Source organism: Erinaceus europaeus, chromosome 19, assembly GCF_950295315.1.
Source record: "Erinaceus europaeus chromosome 19, mEriEur2.1, whole genome shotgun sequence".
Lineage (NCBI taxonomy): Eukaryota > Metazoa > Chordata > Mammalia > Eulipotyphla > Erinaceidae > Erinaceus > Erinaceus europaeus.
The window spans coordinates 35,861,593-35,888,216 of NC_080180.1; the positions used below are offsets into that span (position 1 = coordinate 35,861,593).

The following is a 26,624-nucleotide window of genomic DNA, read 5'->3' on the forward strand; positions in this document are numbered from 1 at the left end:
GAAGACTGTGTCTGCTGAGTGGTATTCAGGAACATCACGTGCTTTTCTCATTTATTCTTGTAAGAGAAATGTGGTGTGACAGGTCTTGCTGCACTCAGAGGAAAGGGCTGAAATGTCCAAGACATGCAACCTATTGGAGTCTTCCATTGGGGAGTATTCGATGGGACAAGATCTGGACCATGGTAGGATTGCCAAGTAAAACAATGAAATAAGACTGAAGCATTGCAATTGTAGATAACTCAGGTTTCACCAATATAGGTAAATAAGTAAAATGATTTTTTTTTACTCTAGAAAAAAATAATACAAAACATCAGTTCAATCCAAATGTAGATAAATAATGAAATCTTATAACAGCAGCATACAGTATCTGAGAATGTTTATGTGAGATAACATTTTATTGTTTATGTGATATCAACTACAAGTGGGTAGTCTTTACATGTGTCTTTACATGCTACATCTGTGGAATCTACATATGATAGAGTTCATGAGATAGAAGGAAAAGTAGAGCGTTTAATGCTTTTTAGGGAGAAGAAGTAGAAGCTAGACTTTAGTAACTAGAAAACAGCAGATTAATCATTTTAAAATGTTTCTTTATACAGTAAAATCTCCCAATAGTTCAACTGCATACTTTCTCGGGTATACTTTAAAGGCAGTGACAAGCACTTGAGAATATCAGTGTGACTTGAATAATTACAAAGATAACAAAGCTGAGCTCTGTGTATTTGTGAGATGGTATGGAAGCATTTAGTGGTCATTCTGCTATAGTCATCATGTCCAGTGATATGTTCTCTTTAATTTTCTGCAGTAAATAGGGCTAAGGTAAAATCAACAGACGTGCGAGATAAAACTACAAAAGTATATTTATTTGGATAGAAACAAAGAGACACTGAGAGGGGAGAGAGACAGAGGGAGGGAGGGGGAGAGAGGGAGAGAAAGAGGACTTGCAGCACTCCTTCACCACCTGTGAAGCTTTCTTCATGCTGGTGGGGCCCTAAGTCCTAGTCCTTAGGAACTGTGATGTGTGTACTCACCCAGGTGCACTAATACCCGGCCCCTAACACTGTAAAAGGAGAGTTAAGATCTTTCGTATAAGGAAACATTAAAAGTACCCAGCTATTTAACACAGATTTCTTTTACTTACTTGGTTTGGTTTAACCATTTTTATCCTTTGAAAAATATAATTATTGTGCTTTACACATATTTAAAGATACTGTGGGGATTTTGCACCTGTGCAATTCCACTGCTCCCAGAAAACTCTTTCTTGCCTTTAAATTTCAAATAGAGACAGAACAGGAAGGAGAGAGAAGGAGAAATAGCATAACATCACTCAATCCTTTATGAAACTTCCCTTGATAATGCCTGTGGTGCTTCCCTGTGGTCCCAGGGTGTTGAACTCAGGTCTTTTTATACATGAAAAGGGTATCCACTCTATTGAGTGAGTTTTTTCCATGTCTTTCAACTACTTCTTTAAATTAAATAAATCAGTGAGCACTTATGGAATACTTGCCACAAAGCAGAGCTTAAGAGATGAAGGTAGAGTTATGAACATGTAAAAGCCGTTAAAAATATTTATACTATTGACATCGGAAGTATCAAACCAAAAAAATTGAATGCATTTTTCAGACACACAGAGACATAAACACAGATACATGTGTGTGCACACATACACACACATGTATACACACACACATGGAAAACATTACTAGAGATTTTTTTTTAAATGGAATGACCAAATAAGACACTAGTCATAGCTAAAAGCAACACTTCAGAAAAATGTTGTATTAGTATATATACAATTATTCCATACTAATATCTTAAAGAATATACAATATGGGTGAAATTTTAGCATAGAGAGAACCTTTTAAGTGTCAAAAAAAAAAATCCAGAGAAAAGAGATTATAGAGAAGGGCTGGGGTGATAGCATAATGGCTATGCAAAATGACTTTTAGGCCTAAAACTTCAAAATCTCAGCCTTGGTGGTGGTTAGAAGCTCAAGGACCTGCGCAAAATCTCAACCTCAATCCCCTGCAACACTATATACCAGAGCTGAGCAGTGCTCTGCCTAATGAGAGAAAGATAGAGACAGAGATAGATAGAGATAGAGATAGAGATAGAGATAGAGAGAGAGAGAGAGAGAGAGAGAGAGATGGAGTAGAAGAATTTATTAAGACCTTATGAATAACAAGGCTACGATGATTCACAGAAAAGCAAAATGTTTTAACAAATCACAGTCTTAAGAATAAGAATAAGGGAGTCGGGCGGTAGCGCAGCGGTTAAGCACAGAGGCCACGAAGCGCAAGGACTGGCGTAAGGAGCCCGGTTCGAGTCCCCGGTTCTCCATCTGCAGAAGCATTGCTTCACAGGTGGTGAAGCAGGTCTGCAGGTGTCTATCTTTCTCTCCCCCTCTCTGTCTTCCCCTTCTCTCTCCATTTCTCTGTCCTATCCAACAACGACAACAATAACAACAACAACAATAATAACTACAATAATAGAAACATCAAGGACAACAAAAGGAAAATAAATACTAAAAAAAAGAAAAAAAAGAATAAGAATAAGAATAAAAAGTTAGACAAATGAGGGGGCTGGATGGTAGCATAGTACATGGCACAAAGCACATAAGGACCCTGGTTGGAGCTTCACTTTTCCCTAATATTATCTCAGAACAGTTATATAGGATAAGTATTACAAAGAAGACTTAATACAAGGAATGTAAGTTTGTATGTACCTAAATTTAAACAGAAAAAGTTAACAAAGCCTCAGTGTGAATACAAATAAGACCTTGAAATTTAGATCTTTTACATTTTTACTATGGACTGGGAAATACATACAATCAGCAGGAGTAATGGATTAAAGAGACAATTTATTTGCATTCACATCAACAGAATACATCCAATGATCAAGAAAAATTAGATATAAAAAATAGACCTTTTTATTAAAACAAAATTTTGAAGTTTAAGTTCATTTTTATAAAACTGGCAAACAAAATGGATCTTTGTGAGGACTATAGTCGATATTTGAGTGGTAGGGGAAATACAGGACTTTGGTGAAGAATATGATGATTTCCACACATAATGCGTAGGTGTGGAACTAAAACCCTGAGACCATATATTTTTTTTAAGTCACTACTAAATCACTAGCAATAAAAAGCTAAATATGTACTTATGTGTAACAAGTAAAGTATTTTATCACTGTCATTAACACTCTGTACTTTAAATTCAAATTTTCCTCAAACTATCTGGTGAAAAAAGATATCTGTAGGGATAGGTTCAAGATGGCCTAATAGAGAAAAGCAGTGTTTTCTTCCTACTGAAACAACAGCAAGGCTGCAAAAATGCATAGGAAGCCTGCACTGAATGAATGAACCTAAAACCAAGAAGCTCCCATTGCAAGTGACAAAAAGTTGGCTCTAGCAGTGAAGCCTTAAAAAGATGTCCTCCTCTTGGAAGAAACAAAAACAAAAACAAACAAATTCTTTCTTCCTGACAAAAATCTATAGTGGAAAGATGAGAGATCTCTATGGCATGGAAATTTAATCTTTTTCTTTTCTCTTAAGTGTTCTTCTGAGAATATGCATCTCATTTGATTTTGCTGTCATTTGTATTACTTATTTAATAAAAATTTACAAGATTATATATCTGTCGAAGTTCTGAGCAGGGGGGAGATTGTATAAAACTCAGAGCACTCAATCTTATTTCTGTGTTATACATAGCAGAGAGCAAAAAAAAACAAACAAATTCTATAAGCGAGGCAGGGTCATAGCAAGCAGCCATGTGAGCAGAAATAGTGCATGTCACCTTGAAAGTCAGTATCCATAGTAACAAGCCCTCAAGAGAATTCTTCTCCTATTTAGTATATAATTCAGTTGGGGACTCAGACATTTACCAAGAATGTGAACTCCTAACAGACAGACTCTTCCCAATTTACAACTGACTATATGTGAACAAATCCTACTATTCTGTCCAACAAATGCATTGTGGACCTTCCAAAGGAAAAGCACCGAAAAAGGGGGCTTCCCTGCCTATCCTAATCCCAAAATAGTCCACAACTTGCTAGTAGTCTATTTCCCATCAACCCTGTATTTCCTGTTATCTTTTGAACTGAGGCCCAACCTCCTTTCAGATCTAAATCACTGCCCACTGTAAGCAGTTGCTTGCTGCTTGTTGGTCCATTTACCTATAACCTTGGTTACCAACCAGGTTGATTCAACCTCAGCGCTATAGCCTCTAACAGGCAAATCGCTGATCACTTCCTAGACCCATTCAAGCACAGACCCATGGCTCAGATGCTCAGAGAGCACATAATGAGAGGAAAGAATTAATCCACATTAATGAATGAATCAAAACAGTAACATGAAATAAATTCCCAAATCAAACTATGGAAACGTCCTCAAGACAATTTCTCAGTAATGATATTAAGAATTCTCAATAAAATTTCAACAAAGGTATAGAAAGTATTGGAAAACTCCTAACATAACTCAGGGAACTAAAAGACACAATAATAGAGCATTGAAAAATAGAGAGACACCAGCAGAAAGACAGAAGCTACAGTTCAAAGCAGTAAAGTTTTAGGATAAAGTAGAGAAAACTATCAAATACAAACAAAAAAAGAAGAAGAAAGACAGAAAGAAAGCAGATGAAGGTAATATAAATAAGGTATGGTGCAACATCAAAAGGAACATCAAAAAGGAACACCATCAGGACACCAGAAGTAGAGATAGGGACAAAAATTTTATTTGAAGAAATAATATCCAAGAGTTCTTTTCAAAATCAGGAAGGAGACACACTAAGAACCAGAAAGTTCTAAGAATTTCAAATAAAATAAAGTCAATTATATTTCATAGGAAGACAAATTATAATTAAAATAGCAAAGATCAAAGACAGTCTTAAAAACAGCAAGAGAAAAGCAAAGATTCACATATAAGGAAACTTCCATAATATTTATCAGCTGTCTCCCAGCTGAAATTCTATAGACCCGAAAGGACAAAGTTTTAAGTCAAAAAGCCATTATTATCTCACTCACTGGGGGTATACAAAGAATCAAGACAAGGGAATAAGAAAACTCAAATTAAAAGATACCTTTAAGCTCAGACTACTTAAACTGAGGTTACCAAAAGATATTAGGAGTCCAAATGGTCAACAGACTTCAATAGACTTTTCTGGAGAGGAAAAAGTGAGGTACTTTGATGCTGGATGTGGTATGTAAGAGCTGGGCAACTGTAATTTTTTATTAGCTAGAGACAAAGAAACAAAGAGAGTTAAAGGGATCACAGCACCAAAGTTTCCTTCAGTGTGATGGGTTCCAAGCTTGAACATGGTTAATATGTAATGAAAAGCAACACACTATCCAACTGAATTAATTCACCAGCTCTAAATTGTACTTCTAAGAGGTATAAAGTCTTTTAAATCAGAACTCCCCCAAATGCTAATGTAATAAATTAAGTTTAAAAAAGGTATATACCATTAAGAGATTGTCAAAAGCATTTGAAATGGCATGTTAAAAAGACTCAATACATACAGGGTCCATATAATTTAATGAAGCATGTTGTTGTAAGATAACATGATTTTGGAAGCAGGGTTTATTATGGGTTCTGCTGTTTTAAATGCACTTGTTGATAGGGAAAAAATTGAGTGTGAGGAAACTTTTCTAGTGATAGAATATGCATTTCCTCTGCATTAACTTACTTCTATATGTTATTACATAATTATTTTTTCCTGGCTTTATAAGTAAATGGAAAATAGTTGAATGACTCACCATGTTTCAGCTTTCTTTTTTCTTTTTACAGTAGATATGCATTGAGAGCAGTTTGACTAAGACTGTGTTGTTATTAAGTGGTGAAGAATTATGTAAACATTAATAGATGTCAATATAGAATTTCAAGCTCATGAGCACCAACACATTCTTATTTCACATGCATATACATGTACTCATGTATAATATTTCATTTTACCACGACTTTAATGATCATGATGATATTCTTATTAGGCATATCAGTAAAGATAAATTTCCTAGATAAATCGATTGTACAGAATTTCTTGGATGTTACTCAGAATAAATTGTAAATCACCATAAAGATATTAAAATTTACTCTCTATGTGACCTTGAATTACTTTTTTTTTTTTTATGCCAGATACTTAACAGCATAAGGGCCAGGCAGTGATACATCTGGTTGAGAGCATTCCGCTCCATGCACAAGAACCTGGGTTTAAGCCTCTGGTCCTGAACTACAAGGGCAAAGTTTCAGGAGCAGTGAAGCAGACCTGCAGTTGTCTCTCATTGTCTCCCCCTTGACTTCTCTCTGTCTTAGCAAACAAAAGAAACATTTTTAAAAAGTGGGAAAAATTTGACACCAGGAGTGGTGAATTTCTCCTACAGACACAGAACCCCAGTGATAAAACCCTGTTGGCAGCAAAGAAAAAAAAAGGAACTTAGTGACAAAAATGAGACAAATAATAGGATACTGGATAGTTGTGAAAATCCATAGTGGTAATACAGGTCAAAAAGCAAATCATACATAAAATCATAGGTACACATATGCTTTTTTATATATGTAGACAATAAATTGTATAATATAGATATTCAAGATTCTTCGTTAAATCAGAAGTTGTACCTGTTGGTCGTTCTCATTGACCTCTCTTTTGTGCAGTGGATGAAGTCTTTGGGGATACACCACTTCATATTTTAGTCCAGAGTGATCCTTGATAGAATTCACTTGTGGAGAAATAAGAGATTGTTGTTTAGCAAAACTAAAAAAAAAAAAAAGTAGTTGATAATGGCTCTCTTTATTGCATTTCTGATGAGTGACTATACATATATCATAGTGGAGTAATACATAGCACCAAAAGATATGGATAAAATCTGGAATCCACTTTTTCTTTCAAATCTTTTTCCTATAGCTTCAATTTGTTTTTGATAAAAGTAGTCTTCTTCTGGGACTCGGGCAGTAGTGCAGCGGGTAAGCGCATGTGGCACGAAGTGCAAGGACCAGTGGCATAAGGATTCAGGTTCGAGCCCCTGCCTCCCCACCTAAAGGGGCGTCGCTTCACAAGCAGTTAAACAGGTTTGCAGGTGTCTGTCTATCTTTCTCTCCTCCTCTCTGTCTTTCCTGCCTCTCTCCATTTCTTTCTGTCCTATCCAACAATGACAACAACAATAATGATCACAACAATAAAACAAGGGCAACAAAAAGGAATAAATAAATATTTTTTTAAAAAGTAGTCTTTTATTTTTTTTAGAGTCTTATGGGCATGCATTGCATACCACTCAGCTAGACAATAGGGATCCAAGTCTTTTTTTTTTTTTTTTCAGTATTTTATTTTTGAGAGAGATGCAGAGAGAGAAAGACACAGATAGAAACACCAGAACACTGCACAGCTCTGGCTTATGGTGGTGCTGGGGATTGAACCAGGGACTTTGGAGCCTCAGGCATGAGAGTCTCTTTGCATAATCATTATGTTATCTACCCCCACCCTCTTTTTTTTTTTTACAAACTCACATTTTACTTTATTTTTAAATCACATATTCTTTAGTAACTTCTCTGTCTAGTTTCTCTACTTGACAAAATTATTAATGTATTTTACACATCTCTTTGCTATCTTGAAACTCTAGCAGAGGACCATAACAAGCAGATTACAGACATTGGCAGGTGGCTTAGTAGATGGGTTGCTGGAAATCCATGCATGAGGTCCTGGGTTTGCTCCCAGGGACCATTTATGCCAGAATGGTGTGTTGGTCTCTCTGTCTCACAAAAATAAATAATATGAGAAAGGAAGATGTCAAACAAATACAGTCAATGTCAGAGTAAGTGAAGTACACTAAAATAAAGCACATGGTATTATTTAAATTAAATGCCTAATTATTTCATTTTTAATCAAATATAGTATTCCTCTAACACTGACTTGCACTGAAAACAGAAACTAAGAAACAATAAGATAAAACTGCAATAGAGAAAAAATAATAGTTTTGCATTACAAAATATGCAAAGCAAATAAGCAAAATTAATGAACCATTACTAGACTGGAAGAAAAATTTTAGAGCATTTATAGTATTTAAAGAGAATTGAGGGCCAGGAGACAGATAAATGTTTAGAATACTTGGTTTGCAGGTCTGAAGGTCAAATATCTAGGTTAAATTCCTAGAGACTACTCTCATCTCTCTATCACTCAGTCACTTATCTGCCTGTAATCTACCAGTTCTATTTAAATTTATGTTTATTTTTAGGAAAGGAGAGAGGGAATTAAGTTTACCTCATACCATCTTCTTCCTGTACCATATTCCCCCAGGAATATTTGAGAGAAATATAGAACATTTCCAAAGGTAATACTGATTTTCTAAATTCTTTTTAAATTTGTCAGCAGAACCTATTCCTTATTTTGTGTAGAATAATGATAAATGAAATGATAACAGACCTATCTATTGATTGTTGAATATTTGGGGAGATTGTTTGGAATACATAGCTAGATGCTATGGGTTTCAGAGTGAAGTATGGATCAACCCAACAATTGGCTAACAGTGACTAGAAAACCATTAGTTATCTGTGTATGAATTAAAAACTCCAAAAAATGTAATACTTTTTTTGAATTTGCTTTTATTTTTCCCAATTAACTGGGGGTGGGGGGTAATGGTTTATAGTATAGTAGTTGTTGACACATAGGTACAACCTCTCCCCATGATAGGAGTCTTCAGTACACTCTGTCTTCCAACATAGGTTCTTTCACACCAAAATGCATCAGGACCTTAATGTTTCTCCATCCTATCCCTGTCCCTCTTTCCCCAGAGTCCTTTGGTGCAACACACCACATCACTTTACGATAATCGTAATGCCTGTGAGTACTTAAGAATCATGGATATCTAACTTTGAAGGATAGGAAAATGAATAATCCAATTAAAAACTCATTGGGTCACTAATCAGGTGTTAAAGACATGAAAAAGCTTTCCTTTCAGTGACTGGAAATTCACTTTTAAAAACACTTCTGAGGATGGGTGGTGGCACACACAGTTGAGCACATGTTACCATTGCACAGAGAACCAGGTTCAAGCTCCTCTTTTTTTTTTTTTTTTTTTTTCCTTCAGGGTTATTGCTGGGCTCGGTGCCTGCACCATGAATCCACCGCTCCTGGAGGCCATTTTTTCCCCTTTTTGTTGCCCTAGTTGTTGCAGCCTCCTTGCGGTTATTATTGCCATTGTTGACGTTGCTTTGTTGTTGGATAGGACAGAGAGAAATGGAGAGAGGAGGGGAAGACAGAGAGAGGGGGAGAGAAAGATAGACTCCTGCAGACCTGCTTCACCGCCCGTGAAGCGACTCCCCTGCAGGTGGGGAGCCGGGGGCTGGAACCGGGATCCTTAAGCAGGTCCCTGTGCTTTGCGCCACGTGCGCTTAACCCACTGCCGACCGCCTGACCCCCTCAAGCTCCTCTTAACCACCTACAGGAAGGAAGCTTCACAAGTGGTGAATCAGTGCTATAGATGTCTCCCTTTCTCTCTTTATGTGCCTGTCATCTAAGTTTCTCTCTGTCCCTGTGCACTAAATGAACAAATTTAAAAAAAAATTAAAAAACACCTAAAGTTAAAACATCAACACTAGAGTACCTGAACTCTGTATTTTTGATATTAAATAATTCATTGAATTATTCAATTATTTTTATTTCTATGACAGTTATTTGTAGGGCTTGGTGCCTGCATGACAAATCCACCACTCCTGGTGGCTACTGTTGTTCCCCCCCCCCTCTTTTTTATAGAAACAGAGAAATTGAAAAAGAAGAGATAGATGTGGAGAGAGATACCGAGATACCTGAAGCACTATTTCACTGCTCATGAAACTTCTCTCCTGTAGCTGAGGGGTTGGGGAACTTGAGCTCAAGTCTTTGTGTATAGTAACAAGTGTACTGTTCTAGTACACTACTGCCCAACTCCTAGATTTGACATTTTAATTGTTTGAAAAGATAGAGTAAATTGAATGATCATGATTGTTCACATCATTTCAAATAGTCTTTGTGTAAATAAATACAAATTCCCTACAAGTCTTTCTAAAGCAATCATTACCATTTGGGTAAATTTCTATCAGTTGCAATAAAATAAACCTCGTTACATAGTCACATGTGAAAAGTTACATCACCAGCCCCTCCCCCCCAGTTATTCATGTCGTAATGTTATAAATGTCCTCACCAGGCAACTTTCACTTCCTTTTTGTTAAAATTTTTCTTTTTAAAAATTATTATATTTATTTATATGATAGAGACAGCCAGAAATCAAGAAGAAGGGGGACATAGAAAGGAAGAGAGACATAGAGACACCTGCAGCACTGCTTCACTACTCCTGAAGCTTTCTTCCTGCAAATGGGGACTGGGAGCTTGAACTTGAGTCCTTTGCACATGGTGACATGTACATTTAACCTGGTGCACCACCATGTAGACCTCCAGCTTTCATTTCTACAGGATAAGTTTTTGGCAAGGAAAAGTAACATTAGTCAAAATTTTCCATAACTGAAGTTTCAAAAGATGAAAGTTAAACCCATCATTTCATTTTCATTCAGTTAATTTTTTCATTTTCTTTCAAAATATCATAGTGCCATGGGTTAAAACAATTGCACTTGTCAGAAATTAACTAATGGTATCCACACAATTCCCTGTAGTCTCCTTAACTTTGTGACACAAAGCAAACACACCATAAGGTAGCCACATGCTGTCTGGTAGATTGTGTCCAATCAGTGCAATTAGTTCCACTAATATGGAGCTCATGAAGCCATCTATTCACCAGTATTACATCACAGTAACACTTGCAAAAATTCTGTATGATAAGTGGACCTTATCCCTAAAACACATTATTTAGACAGGAAAGTCTAGCCCTAACTGTCCTTTTGCCATACAACAACTACTCAACTGAATTCTTTTTAGAGAAGCAGAAATACCATGCACCCCTTCTCCTCTGTCCACACCACACAGAAGTGGCAAGAAGAAAATAACAGATTCAGAGAAACAATGCAAGTTTTCAAGTTTTCTCTTAAACATGCACTTCTGGTTTCTATACACTACACTGCTAGCTAATGTCTGAATCCTGATATTTCATGAAATAAGAAAACGTACTTGACTCTTAAACACTGACTCAAAATCTGTAAGAGACATTTATTTCCAACCCTCTGTTTGGTAGCCCAGCACTGCAAACAACAACCAAAATAAACCATCAACTAAAATAAGCCAGGCTAATTTTAAGGCCATTGGCAACCTCTCCCTTTCTTCATTTTTGAAATCAAGAAGTTTCCAGCTCTTCACAGATCTTAGAGCACAGCACAATGTCTGAGGAAAACAGAAACAATTTCCCTTAAAGTCTCTTAATTTTCTAAGGCTAAGAAAGTCCAACAGGAATGAGATTCAAGATTAAGGAATCACCTCAGTTACAGAGATGCAACAAACCTGAATATTGTTTGTCTCATTCATCCTTGGGTTTCATGGAGAGAATTTGGCCTTCTCCCAGCTAAATAACATCAGGCTAATTATTTGGAAGCCTGTGGAACAAACACAACTAACTAACTGCCATCAAGGGATTACACAAATCTGAGATGTAACACAATATGCTTCTATGAACTCATTTTAATACTTGTTTTCTCTCTCCCACAGAACTCACATGCTGAATTTGTTGTGAGAAGCAAAATGAGTCAAGAAAAAGAAAACTTTTACTTTTGGTGTGGGCTAAGTAATTATTTCCCCTGTCTATTAATTTTAGACAAGTCAAAGCACTCACTATTCTGGACTGGATTGTTCTTTTATTTTTTTCGTCTTGGGATCAGTTTTTCAAGTTTAGTTTATTTGTACACAATAAATACATGGTTTTGTTTCTTGACAACTGTTTAAAGTGATGTTTTCCCAAACTGAATGTAGGCATGAAAACTTGAATCAGTATTAATGCAGTAACATTGATTGAAATTCTGCACCACCTTCAAAGTGCCTGGGCATTTTAAACTCCATGGAGGGGGAAACAATGAAATGATGTAGTTAAATATTTATTGTGGTTTTTAAGGTTAAAATGCATATACTCTTCTTCTAGCTATCCTGTGAGGAAAAGGGAACCAAATTTGAAATAATTTCAAAAGATTTTTTTATCCTGCATATTACACTGTGATTCACAGTAAAGATCTTTTCCCATTACTAATATATTTACTTATTCACCCTTTTAAAAACTTGTTTTTATTCTCCTATGATGAAATCCATAAATCTTTTTTAAAAAATATCTTATTTATTCACTTATTGGATATAACAGAGAGAAATTGAGTTGAAAGGAGGAGATAAAGAGGGTTAGAAAGAGGGGCCAGAGGGGGCCAGGAGGTAGTGCAGTGGGTTAAGCCTACATGGCACAAAGCGCAAGGACCCTCGTAAGTATCAATGTTCCTCTCCACCTGCAGAGGGTTGCTTCACAGGCAATGAAACAGGACTGCAGGTTTCTATTTTTCTCCCCCTCCCATCCCCCCACCCCCGTCTTCTCTGCCTCTCTCAATTTCTCACTGTCCTATCCAACAACAGCAATGACAATAATAACAAATAATAAAAAGAGCAACAAAATGGGGGGGAGATGACCTACTGGAGCAGTGGATTTGTAATGCAGGCACCAGCGATAATCCTGAAGGCCAAAAAAAAAAGAAGAAGAAAGAAAGAGGGGCCATATGGTAGTGCACCTGGCTAAGTGCACTCACTGCAGTGTGCAAGGACTCAGGTTGAAACCTCTGGTCTCCACCTGCAGGGGAAAAACTTCATGAGTGCTGAAGCAGGACTGCAGGTGTCTCTCTATCTCTCTCCCTTTCTACTCTTCCTCTCTTGTTATCTCTGTCTGTATTCAATAATAAATAAATAAAAAGTTTTTTTTTTTTTAAGAGGGAGAGAAAGAGACACCTGCTACACTGCTTTACCACTCGAAGCTTCCCTGCTGAAGCGGGGAGGGGGTCAGGGACTTGAAGCTGGGTCCTTCAGCACAGTAACTTATGTACTCAATTAGGTGCACCACTACCCAGCCTCTCCCCATAAACTGGTGATTATGAAGCTTGTTTCAAAAGGTGGCCTGATTTTTGCCCTGTTTATTTGTTTATTTATTTAACCACTGGGGCTTGGTGCCAACACTAAGAATCCACCACTCCTGGTGGCCATTTCTCTTTTTTCTCTCCTCTCTCTCTCTCTCTCTCTCTCTCTCTATCTATCTCTCTCTCTCTCTCTTTTGAGAGGACAGAGAGAAACTGAGAGGGGAGGTGCTGATAGGGAGGGAGAGAGATTGATAGACATCTGCAGCCTTGCTTTACTGCTCATGAAGCTTTAGCACCTGCAGGTGTGGAGTGGCGTCTGAACCTGGGTTCTTACACTTGATATATTATGTGCACTTAGCTGGTATACCATTGTCCATCTGCCCCACCCCCTTTTAATTTTTTTTTTTAATTTATGGGAACGAGGCAAAAGTCACTATCTAAAATTCAGATATATTTACTCTTGTATAAGGGGGGGGCAGAGAAACAGACAAAAAGAAGATATAAGCAAATAAAATTTTCTCCTTACTTTCTGACTAGTAAGTAAATGTATGTTGGAATAATAAGTGGTAGTAATAAGTGGGGTAGCACAATGGCCAAGGAAACATGATTAAAATGCAAAGCACAGATAAAAGAGTAAGAAAAGGGGGGAAAGCTTTCTGTCTGTCTTCAACCTACCAGTCACAAAAGCCATTTTTGAACCTCTGTCCCTACCACCGAGTATTTGGAAATGCCTTGACACACCTTCTAAAGAACTTGTGTTGCTTGGTGCCATGTTGTGAGTACACAAACTGGACCAAGGAAATCAGTGGTTACCTTAGCTTCACTGAAGAAAAAAAAAAAGTCATGTGGATGAACTCAAGTGTGAGCCACTGAATTCTGTCAACGGACCCAGCTTGCCCATTACACTCTTGGCTAAAGCTAGTAACCAGATTCTTCTTATGTTCCACCTAACTGATGGGTACCAGAGAGTTTTGGGTGGTGATATTTGTGTAGGATATAGTCAAAGGTTTCTATTTGAAAAGTAGGAATTTTAAGTTGTGAATTTAAATGTTTACCTCTACTCTATATTTAAAGATATTCAGTAAAACTTTCATATGTCTAGAAAGCAAATCAGAAAGCAAGAACCATGAAGAGTTGAGTGTGGAAGTGGGTGGGGAATTCTTCACTCACTAACGCCACACTTTTTTGTTCTTAACTTGTTCCCATTCCTTGGTCTTAAATAAGCATTGCAAGAAAAGGTTTACCAGTGAAGGAGAAACAATATCTCAGGTATTTAAGTTAGTGTCTTGACTGAAACAGAGATTAGCTAAGAAAAGATTTGCTACCAAACTTAGTTAAGTAAAATTTCACTGGTGAATTTATTAGAAATGGCTAGCTGTAACTTATTATTAGAAAGTGGAATTCCATTTGAGGGGGGATTCATAAATGTGTAGTATAGCCAGCAAAATGAAAATGGATTTTCACTTAAGTTCAGCAGCACTATCATTTGGGTCAAATAATATCATAATGCTTTATAAACATGAGATTGTCAATTGTTATTTCTACCATAGCATTTATCACCACCAGTAATGGAAGGAATCAATATATAAATGCATACTGCAAAGAAACAAAGTCAAGCTTATCTTAATAATCATAGAGGAAAGTTCCTAAATCCTTCTTTTTATAATTCTACTTATTTTTAATGAGAAAGAGATAACAGAAAAAAAGACCAGAATACTGATCTTTTTATGGTGGTGCTGGGAAATGCACCTGGGATCTCAGAGCTACAGGTATGAAGATCTTTTATGTAACCATTATGCTGTAGCTAAAGACCCCAAAACCTTCCTTCTTAGAAATACCAGTTAATCCTGCTACATGTTTTCTATTCTAAACAAGACCAAGTCAATTTTGATGAATTTCTCTTCTTGACTGTGAGGTCAGATTCATTATTTAAATGACATACAAAACCTCTTGTTTGATTCTAAATATTTTCAAATCTATAAAACTATAATATTAATGTAATATAAGATACAATGTAAATATTGATCCCAAACCTCTCCAGTCTTCTTCTTGCATTGAGTCTTTACATCACTCACAGGTCCCCCAAAACAACAGATTAAAACCAGTCTGACTGGTTACTGAGATTGATTTAGAAAAATTACTACTGGAAGAAGATGAGAAGCAAACTTTTCACTAAAGGTACTGAGGAAAAAATGTTCAATATCTACCTGCAACTGGAGAAAGAAGAAGAGTGGCCATGAAAAGAAGCCTTGGCAACATGCTGAGGGATCCCAGGAGCCTGGTGCCTGCTCTTCTCTGACTGCTCAGTCTGTACCTGCTTTCACTAAAGTGAGACAGAATGAAACTCCTGGGTTCATTCTTGGCTCTGCTTCAGGAAGTGTTTATTAAGGGTATTGCACAACCTCAAAGCCCTGGTCCTGTAACAATGGCACAGTATGCGGAAGTTCTGGCTGCCTCCTGGCTCCAGATTCCTTTATAACAAGCTCCAGTCTCTCCCTCTTCATTTCCCATATTCCTCACCTCCAAGGAGAACATTCCCAACTATAGCTCATTAGCTATGAAGGAGCAGTGGTACCTTGATAACTGTGCATATTTCAATATGTAGTATACCCATATATACGCTATCTGAGCATAAAGTTACTCTTCTGTCACGTATGTATGAAGTAATTTCTGAACTAATCCAACTTTTATGTAAGATTCTCTTTCCTAATTTTCTTATATTCTGTTCTCCCATAATGATTTTCTTGAGAGCATGACTGTCCTGAAATGGGAATACGTGACGATGTTTTTCAGACCCCGAGGGGTATGTGTACATCACTAAGAGCCAGGGCAGGGAGCAGTGGAAGGACCAGCTTCATAACTCCAAGAATATAATTTCCAGGAAAGTTTTAAAACGTATGGTATTTTTAGTGGGGTTAAGTTGTATAGTTATGAAGATAAGTAATAATTATTTAATAAGTTCAAGTCCCTTCTCTTTACTATCATGCTGATTCTTATTACATCCATGTATGATAAATGTCAGTTAGATTGCAAAAAAATCAATAAATTAATGGATAAATAAATTTTTAACCCTGAGGTTTGAAAAGATGAAAGATTAAGACTCTGATGTCCTTATTTTATAGAATAAGATTAGATGGACTGGGAGCCTCGATCCAGGATCCTTGAGCATTGTAACATGTGTGGTCAACCAGGTACACCACCACCTGGCTCCAAGAATAAATAGCTTTTCAAAGACATGTGTTTATTGTAATAACAAGAATGAAATTTGAAGTCATTATTGTTTGAGGATTTTTTAATTATTATTATTTTTCTTAATGAGGATCAGGGACCAAGACCCTATGCTTGTGCAGTGCACTACTACCAGTTAGAAGGCTTCCCCTGGCCACTTTTCTCACTGCTCTATTTTAAGAAGGAGAGGAGTAGGGATAGGTGGAGTGGGATACAACATCATTCCACAATTCATTGAGGTAACTTGATGCTTTATATATACTTTTTTTTCCAGAGCAATGCTTATCTCTGGTTTATAGTGGTGCAAAGGACTGACTACGGAATCTTAGAGACTCATTCGTGAGGGTCTTTTTTTTTTTTTAATTTTTTTTTAAATATTTATTTTATTTATTTATTCCCTTTTGTTGCCCTTGTTGTTTTATTGTTGTAGTTATTATTGTTGTTGTCATTGTTGGATAGGACAGAGAGAAATGGAGAGAGGAGGGGAAGACAGAGAGGAGGAGAGAAAGATAGACACCTGCAGACCTGCTTCACCGCCTGTGAAGCGACTCCCCTGCAGGTGGGGAGCCGGGGTTCGAACCGGGATCCTTATGCCGGTCCTTGTGCTTTGCGCCGTGAGGGTCTTTTTTGTATAATTGTTATGCTATCCCTTCTACCCTATATATGTGATTCTTATTCTTATACAGATTATCTCTAATAATTCTATATGCATTAATTGGTAGCTTTTATATTCAAGATACTAAGGTCACAACTGAGAATGCAGTAATTACAGTCTAGTGAAGTATACAGATAAGAACAGTTAGCATGAAGATGGTCAAGGTGAGTAATGATTGTGTGTCATACGCGGTGTTTAGCAGACTAGATTACCAGGGATCCTAGTGAAAGGTCAAAATAGGCCAAGGTGTGTGGGGTGTGTGTGTGGGTGTGTGTGTTTCTGGATTAAACCTTAAATCCTTCATTTCTCTGGCCAATCAACACTGGCCAAGCTTACAACTCCAGGACCAGTTTGAACTAAGTGGTTGTGTCTAAGTCAAAGTGACTGAGGGCTCATTATCCTAGTAATTTTCTGTCTTTGGGCAGGATATGGAAGTCATTTTCTGAAAATAGAATATATGAAGAAGCACGATGATGCAGTGCACATACACCACTGTGGCCCAGCCTCTACATGTGAGATACTGTCTTCTACACCCAGAATTGCCCAGTTCCAAGACATGCAAGTCCCAGGTTTGAGCCCAGCCTCCACTGCACTGAAGGAAACTTTGGCACTGTGTGCTCTTTTACCCTCTCTGTCTCTACTAAAAACGAAGAAAAAGAAAAAAAAGGAAGGAGGGAAGGAATGAAGGAAGGAGGGAAGGAAGGAAGGAAGGAAGGAAGGAAGGAAGGAAGGAAGGAAGGAAGAAAAAAGGTAGACAGAGTGAAAAGGAGGGAGGGGAGGTGGAGGAGGGGAGGAAGGAACTTGCACTCCTCCCCCCTTTTGTTGCCCTTGTTGTTTATCGTTGTGGTTATTATTGTCGTTTCTGTCATTGTTGTTGGATAGGACAGAGAGATATGGAGAGAGGACAGGAAGACAGAGAGGGGGAAAGGAAGACACTTGCAAACCGCTTCACCCCTTGTGAAGCTACCCCCCTGCAGGTGGGGAGCCAGGGGCTCTAACCTGGATCCTTCTGTTGGTCCTTGTGCTTTGTGCCATGTGTGCTTAATCTGCTGCGCTACCACCCAGTCCCCATAGGCTTTGTTTTTAACAGCCCTTGCTTCTCTGTTGCTTATGAACATTTTCTTTTGACAAGAACCTGCTTCTTCTATTGTACGATTCACATCAAACAATTTTAAGTAGTTGAAAGTATCTTGGTTCCTCTTCAAGCAGGCAAGAACACTGGGGTGCCAAAAATTATTTACCAAATCATAGAAAACTTACTTTCATACAGAAGGGGAAATATATATATTTAACCATTTATGTGCTTATATGCATTATAGAGAGCATATACACATGATGTATAATTAAGTATTGTTTCACAAAGATAAGGAATACTAAAAGCTATCAGTGATGAAAGAGGGAATATGGCTAGGTAAAACAGAATTTAATTTTAGAATATCTGAAGTTAAATTATAGCAGAAATAAACCAGTTGGAAGTGAAAATGGAAGGAGATCAAGTGGAAAGAGGAGAAATAAAAAGAATACAGATTTGAGAAGCTGTGATGAATAAGAATTGGTAAGATTTAGTTACCATATGGTCTGGGATGTGGCACAATGGATAAAGCACTGGACTTTCAGGCATGAGGTACTGAGGTCATTTCCCAGCAGCACATGTACCAGAGTGATGTCTGGTTCTTTCTCTCTCTTTTTCCCTATCTTCTTCATGAATGAATAAAGAAAGTTAAAAAAAAAAAGACTTAGTTACTAAGAAGGCAGTCACCGAGAATGCTGAAACTAAGCGTGTTTAGTTATTAAATATTTGGTGTCTACTATGTGCTTATTACTACATTAAGTTTTAAAGATTAAGCTTTGAAAACACTTTCAGCATTTCCCTGGGTCAAATATCATTACATATTTTAAAATATTTATTTCATTTTCTAGTCTACAAAAAAACCCATTCCTGGCTATGAAGAATCTAAGAAGATGCTAGTAAGACCAATCTCTTAAGCCAATATTATTAACCACATGGCATCTTTTTATATTGCTCATATCTGCTAAAAATAATAACTAGTAAAGGATGAAATGTCATATGGATGTAGGTAAGAACACTATGCTTTGGGCACCTGTTCTATGTTATGTTGTTCCTATAGATTGTGATGATTGGAACATCAGGAAAGCCCCCTTCTTTCAGTATATGCTGCTACCATTTGAAGTACATTGCTATTATATAATTAAATCTTATAAAAATCTTCAGCGCAGTTTATGAAAATTTCTAGTAGCATATAAGATAATAAAATCCATAAGTATTAGGGAACTGTCCCAAGAACTCCAGTAGCAAAGAAAGGATTGATCTGTATAGTTTTCACCAACAGAAGTCGTCCAGGTTCTATTTCCATTCCTCAGAAGGCACAGTTCACCAGGAGATGATAGTGAGCCAAGAGTAAAATCCTTTAGGGATGTTTGCTATGGGGAGACTGAAAGCAAAAGGATTCTGTATCAGCTAGAAGGATACTGATAACACAGATCCTATACCAGGGAGAATCTGGCCTCAGGCACTGCCTTTTTCATTGGTGTATGAGGCAGCAATTTTCTGAACAATGGTATGATATTCTCCCTTCCATTTTCCTATCTACTACTCCCAAAGGAAATTTCTGGTAAAAGAAAAAACAAAAGAATGAGAGAAAAATGAAAGGGAAAAGAAATAAGGACAGAATTAAGGGTAATTTCTTAAGCTTTATAGGTGGTATCTGACAGCCTAGTGTGATTATACTGTTATGGCCTCTGGGTATTTGTTTTATTCAGGAACTTCAACATACCTTACAAATGATTATGTGCAACAATAAAATTACTTGAAAGAAAGAATGCATCTTGAGATCTTCTTAGGTTGGTTATCACTGACACATTTTGGTGTAACTCTTTTCACCTCCAAGATCATAACATCAATACCTCTCACCCTCAGTACTCTATTCACTGGAATCAGGAGAGGAATTGGACATGTGCAATTATCAATGGCTGCCCCAATTTTTATGGCTTCATTCACCCTCCATTTTCCAACTTTTTGGTGACACAAAAACTATCTGCATTTAGTAGAAATGCACTTCTGATTTTTTATTTGGGTCTTTTTTTTTAATTGTCATATAGTTTTGATTGTCACCAGAATTATTACAGGAGCTTAGTGCCTGCAAGATGAAACTATTTTTCCTGGAGGACATTTTCTTTCTTTCTTTCTTTCTTTCTTTCTTTCTTTCTTTCTTTCTTTCTTTCTTCCTTCCTTCCTTCCTTCCTTCCTTCCTTCCTTTCTTTCTTTCTTTCTTTCTTTCTTTCTTTCTTTCTTTCTTTCTTCTCCTTTTCCTTCTCCTTCCCCTTTCCCGGCCCTTTCCCCTCCTCCACCACCTCCTCCTCCTCCTTCTTCTTTTTGATAAAGACAGAGAGAAATTGAGGAGGGGAAAAAGAGGAAGAGAGAATGAGAGACACTTCTAATATAGCTTCAGCACATGAAGATTCTCTCCCTGCAAATGGGGACCTTGGACTGTATCTGAGTCTTTATGCATGATAACATCTGCACTCTATCACTGCCTCAGTCCCTTCTTATTTTCATTCTTTCATAGGGCTAGCAATATGTGGTACCATTCTCACTTATGGTGATGGGCAGTGACAGTCATTTCCCGACAAGCAGTATTTCACAGTGTACTGTATTACAACCTGCGGAGAAAGGAGAAGCAACCATGTCTATATTTCCTTGCCAAGGTAATGACTGAAGAGGGATCACTCTCAAAATAAAAACAGCAGAGATTCTGAACCACAAGTTATGAGCAGCTGTGTTTTAAAAGAAAAGGAGGAAAAGGAGTTGCTAGTCTTTTAAAACCAGAAACCAATTTAAAGTCTTAAGGTTTCCTCTTCTGACCTATCATGTTCCCACCTGTGGTAAGTATATAGTGTGACACAAAAGAAAGCTATTTGCTTTTCAGCTTAGTAAATACATTTTTTACATGACAAAGCCAAGAGATTGTGCTATCACCTTTCAGGTACCATATTTACATAAGATTCTACTTTCTTCTTGGGTTTTAGCATTATAATAAGTCAATATAACCCCTCTGGCCCTGAATTACAGTGTATTTACAAAATGTTAGAATTCATTTGGTTCTTTGTAAGTGAAGCAGCATGTTCTTTCCTCATACAATATCTAAATTTGAAAGCTACATGTGATCAACAGATATCTATTGTACCAAGTCAAAGAGATGCACTGCTTATATAATCTGATGTGTTTAACAAATAGACAAGACATGCCGCAATGTCATCCAAGCAGAAAGAGGAAAACTTTGTCCATTTCTTAAATTGACACCAGAGTTATTGCTGGGGTTTGGTGTCTTCTTCATAATGAATTCATAAATTAATCACCCCCAGCATCAATTTTTTTCCTTTTCTTCCATTGTCTTTTCCTTCTTATCCTGGGATTGGAATATATGTAAGACAAACTATTGTTGGTATGTTTTGTTTGGTTGTTTTACTGAAAGTTAATGGCTTATAGTATAGTTGTTGAGACATTGGGTACAATTTCTCATCTCCCCATTAATAGGAGCCTGCAAAACACTCTTAACTCTAATGTAGGTCTTTTCCACCATCATGTACCAGGATCACAACATCTTCTCCATCCCTTCCTTCCCTTCTTTCCCTAGAGTCTCTTGTTTTGATGCAGTGCACTCCACCCAATCCAGAGTGATCTATACAGATCTATGTAAATATATGTTCATACCAGCAAAATTTGTAATAACTGAAACTTGGAAGCAACCCAGATGACCAAAGGCATGTAAGTAGCAAAGAATATTGTGGTATATATACACAATAGGATTCTACTCAGCTGTTAAAAATGATGAAGTCTAATCATCTCCAGGCCCTCTGGAATATACCTAAAACTAGGGAGTGGGCAGTGGCGCAGTGGGTTAAGCGCCTGTGGTGCAAAGCACAGGGACCGGCGTAGGGATCCTGGTTTGAGCCCCCCACCTGCAGGGGAGTCCCCTGCAGGCTCCCCACCTGCAGGGGAGTCACTTCACAGGCAGTGGAGCAGGTCTGCAGGTGTCTATCTTTCTCTCCCCCTCTCTGTCTTCCCCTCCTCTCTCCATTTCTCTCTGTCCTATCCAACAACGAACAACATCAACAATGGCAATAATAATAACCACAATGAGGCTACAACAACAAGGGCAACAAAAAAAGGGGGGGAAATGGCCTCCAGGAGTGGTGGATTCATAGTGCAGGCACCGAGCCTAGCAATTACCCTGGAGGGAAGAAAAAAAAAACAGACCTACTAGCTTTTTCTGAAACAGAGACCCCAAATCTTCATCTGTAATATTCTTGCCTTTAGGTTCATGATTAGTCAACAATTTGTTCTGCATTATATCTTAACTCCTTTTCAGCCACCAGGTTCCAGATGATACCATGATGCCAAACCAACTTCTGACCCCACCATGTGTCTTGAAACCCCACCTCCCCAGATCCCTGGCCCACTAGGGAGAGAGACAGGCTGGGAGTATAGATTGACCTGCCAACGCTGTGTCCAGCTGAGAAGCAATTACAGAAGGCAGACTTTCCACTTTCTGCACCTCACAATGATCCTGAGTCCATGCTCCCAGAGGGATAAAGAATAGGGAAGGTATCAAGAGAGGGCATTGGATATGGAGCTATGGGAGTGGGCACTATGTGGAGATGCACCCCTCTTAAACTTTAGTCTTGTCAATATTTTCATTTTATAAATAAAACAATGATGAAATCATTTCCTTTATTTCACCTTGAATGGAACTTGAAGGAATCATGCTAAGTGAGATAAGACAAAAAGATAAGAACAAGTATCATATGATCTCACCTATAGATGGAATTTAGGGAACAAGGACATAAAGAGAAAATACTAAATGAAACTTCAGTTGATCTCATGGGTCTAGAGTTCTGTACTGTGAGTTCAGCCTTCTACACCACTGGAGAATAATATCCTTCCTGCACCAATGAGAAAATTATGGAGACAAATAAGATATCTGAAAACATACACCTACTGCATAATTTATGAGTACCTCATCTTGGGAGGTATTCTGTTTATATCTATTTCAATTTGTCATGTTTTTGATTGACAGTTAAGTGCTCACAGGGAAATCTTATTCTTCTTATTTATAATTAAACATGAAGAGGTTTCTTATGTTTACTTTCAGTCTGTCTACACATAAAAATCCAGACTAGGGAGTTGGGTGGTAGCACAGCAGGTTAAGCGCACGTGGCACAAAGCAAAAGGACCCATAAGGATACCGGTTCCAGCCCCCAGCTCTCTACCTGCCAGGGAGTCACTTCACAAGTGGTGAAGCAGGTCTTTAGGTGTCCATCTTTCTCTCCCCCTCTCTGTCTTCCCCTCCTATCTCCATTTCTCTCTGTCCTATCCAACAATGATGACATCAACAACAACAATAAAAATAACAAGAACCTCAAAAGGAAATAAATAAATAAATAAATAAATAAATAAATAATCCAGACTAACTGAAAAATCTTTTCTATCTCAAACTCTAGCCATTACAATGACCTCCAAGTTTGTACAACAACTACAATTCCATATTCTGGACTCATCCTTCTGGTCTCTGAACTTATCTGTTTACTCTAGTCTGAGAGCACTGGACTGCTCTATATTCTTGAACATATTAGGCACATACCTCAGCATTTGTTTTGACCACTACTTCTCCCTAAGATACAACAAAGAGAGGATTGTAAGCAGTTATGAAGCACTCTGGTTTTGGCTATCAGAAACCCTAAGAAACCCCTAAATTGCCTCACACAACTGTAAGGCTGGAAAGTCTAATATTCATTTATTTATTTTTAAATTTTAATTTATAAAAATGAAACACTGAAAAAAACCATAGGATAAGAGTGACACAACTCCATATTATTCCCACCACCAAAACTCCCTGTCCCATACCCTCCCCTGATAGCTTTCCTATTCTTTAACCCTCTGGGAGTATGGACCCAAGGTCATTATGGAATGCAGAAGGTGGAAGGTCTGGTTTCTGTAACTGATTCCCTGCTGAACCTAGGTGTTAACAGGTTGATCCATACTCCCAGCCTGCCTCTCTCTTAACAACGGTAGAGAATGTTCCATCCTCTGAAGGGAGGCTGAACAACATACTCTATGCTACACCTGAGGAAGATGGGTCCTGATATTGGGGCAGCTTGGAGCATTCCTATTAATGACCACAGAATGAGATATACAGGGATTCAGAGGTCACATAGGCTCCTAAGCTGAAAATGGGCCCCAGATCACATCAAATCGATGGGCTTTACAGTCAACAATATTTATACACCTTTCCCATATTTGGAAGCTACTCTCTTCCCTGATCCAGCTTTCTGGTCCTTTTTCCAGCCATGACATCATCTCCCCAGACAATAACTTGGATCCATCTTCATATCAGATTTCAGGCTCAGGAGAAAAAAATAAAACAAACAAACAACAACAACAAACACTAGTATAGCCACAGGCCCTTATAACTAAATATGCCTACTAGCTACCTACAAAGCTAAGACATCCCCCCCCCCCCCCATCTCTTCATCTGCACTATTCCAGCCTTTAGGTTCATGATTAGTCAACAATTTGTTTGGTTTTATATGTTAACTCTCTTTTCAGCCACCAGGTTCCAGATGCTAACATGATGCCAACCAGACTTCCCTGGACAGATAACCCCACCAATGTGTCCTGGAGCTCCACTTCCCCAGAACCACACTGCACTAGGGCAAGTCCAATACTTAAAAGGTATACCAGCACACTGGAAGTTGAACTGACAGTGCAGCTCAAGTCTACAGTAGTCTTTCGGTAGTTTTCTCTTTCTGAAGGATGTTGGTCTTCTATTTTATATTAATTTCTCAAGTTAATTGCAAATGTCTCTCTCATACACACACTGTGGTAGGTTATCTGATTTCCTAAAGTCTATTTAACTTCATCTGAAAATTACGTTCACAAAACAACATTATCTCACCAAACATTTTGAGTACTATGGTCTTGATGAGTTGACACATAACATTAGTCATTACAGTACATATAAGACCATTTCCTTCTAGGAAGCCCAGGATGCTTTATTTAAATTGCCCCCTTTTCCTGAGAAATCTACCTTTTGTGATAGGTGATTATTAAAGTTCTTAATTCATGAAAGAGGAACTTGACTTACCTTTAATACAGCGATTATTAGAAAAGTGCCTCTGCTACTCCTGGATCTCCATATCAAAGGAGGAGTTCCAAATGATCCTTTGTAAAACAAAACAAAACAAACAAACAAACAAACAAAAAAACAGTTTCTTTTGGATTAGCAATCTTGAACACATGTTATAAAAATAAGGGATGCCCACATAGCAATGATATTGAAAGATATGATAGTTTAATTAATGCAAATTTCAAATAACTATAAGCTAATGAACATAGTTACAAGTAATTTTTTAAATAGATTTTTATAACAGGTATGATCCTGTAAGAGTGGACAACAAAAGCCTTCATAAGGATGACATTGTTCTTACCAACAATGTGAAAGAAAAATCATTCAACAAAATTAATATTTAGCAAATTTATCTAATCATAACTGAGTCATTCTGCAAATTCTACTTCTATGTTATGTGCTTATAGGTTGGTAAGAAGTAGCCAGTAAGTTTGATAAAGTAAATATTCAGGAGTAGTGATCCTTTTTTATTTCCCTTACAATTTAGCCAAGCTCTTAGTAAGCTATGTTCTTATCAATATGTAATAATTTATCTACAGGATGTATGAATAAAGGCCATTCAATTATTTTCATTTTCATTTTGTTTTAGTTAAATAGGTGGGAAATCTAGTAAACACATGTGACTGTAGTATAATTTTTAGGAAAGAATTTGAATATATTAAATATTGACATTTAAATTATATTTACATGACCATTAATCTTATGTGTCATCTTGGCTGGGTCATGATATCAAATATTTGGTCACATATCATTTCTTTCTCTCAATGTACTTTATTAAAAGTAAGATTAACATTTAAGTCAACAAAACTTGTTTTAAACAACCTGGTCAGGCAGTGGTGCACCTGAGACAGCACATGCATAAGCACCAGGGTTCAAGCCCCTAGTCCCCACATGCAGGGGGGAAGCATCCTGAGGCCTGAAGCAGTGCTTCAGGTGTTTCTCTCTTCCTTCATATCTCCCCTTCCCTCTCAATTTTTGTCTGTATGCAAACAAACAATAATAAGAAGAAACAATGGCCACCAGGAGTGGTGGATTTGTTCTGCAGGCAATGAACTCCAGTGTGACAAAAGATGAAACAAAACATTCTACTGATGTATAATTGGTATCATATAAATATATGTATAGTAAATGAGCTCAGGGCTACATACACCACTGTGAAACCCATATTTCTTTTCTTTTTTTTGCTATTTATTTATTCCCTTTTGTTGCCCTTGTTTTACTGTTGTAGTTATTATTGTTGTTGGATAGGACAGAGAGCAATGGAGAGAGGAAGGGAAGACAGAGAAGGGGAGAGAAAGATAGACACCTGCAGACCTACTTCACTGCCTGTGAAGCGACTCCACTGCAGGTGGGGAGCCGGGTCTTGAACCAGGATCCTTCCAATGGTTCTTTTGCTTTGCGCCACATGAGCTTAACCTGCTGCGCTACCGCTGGACTCCCGAAACCCATATTTCTTAAGGTCTCCCTAGGAGTGAGATCAACTGAGATTCAATCTACTTTTTTTTTTTTCTCTTTAAAAAGACATTTAATAACA

General features: G+C 37.5%; 1 protein-coding gene across 4 annotated transcripts in view; it reads right to left on the bottom strand.

The window, feature by feature from the left end:
* Positions 1–15,309, bottom strand: part of ADAM28 (ADAM metallopeptidase domain 28) — an 81,227-nt gene extending 65,918 nt beyond the window's left edge. For all 4 annotated transcript variants that reach the window (XM_060178863.1, XM_060178860.1, XM_060178862.1 and 1 more), the window contains exons 1-2: positions 15,208–15,309; positions 6,608–6,708 (exon numbers count right to left, since the gene is read on the bottom strand). In XM_060178863.1, coding sequence (XP_060034846.1) covers positions 6,608–6,708; positions 15,208–15,259 — 153 coding nt within the window. In that variant the 5' untranslated portion in view covers positions 15,260–15,309. The remainder of the gene's footprint in view (positions 1–6,607; positions 6,709–15,207) is intronic.
* Positions 15,310–26,624: the final 11,315 nt, after the last annotated feature.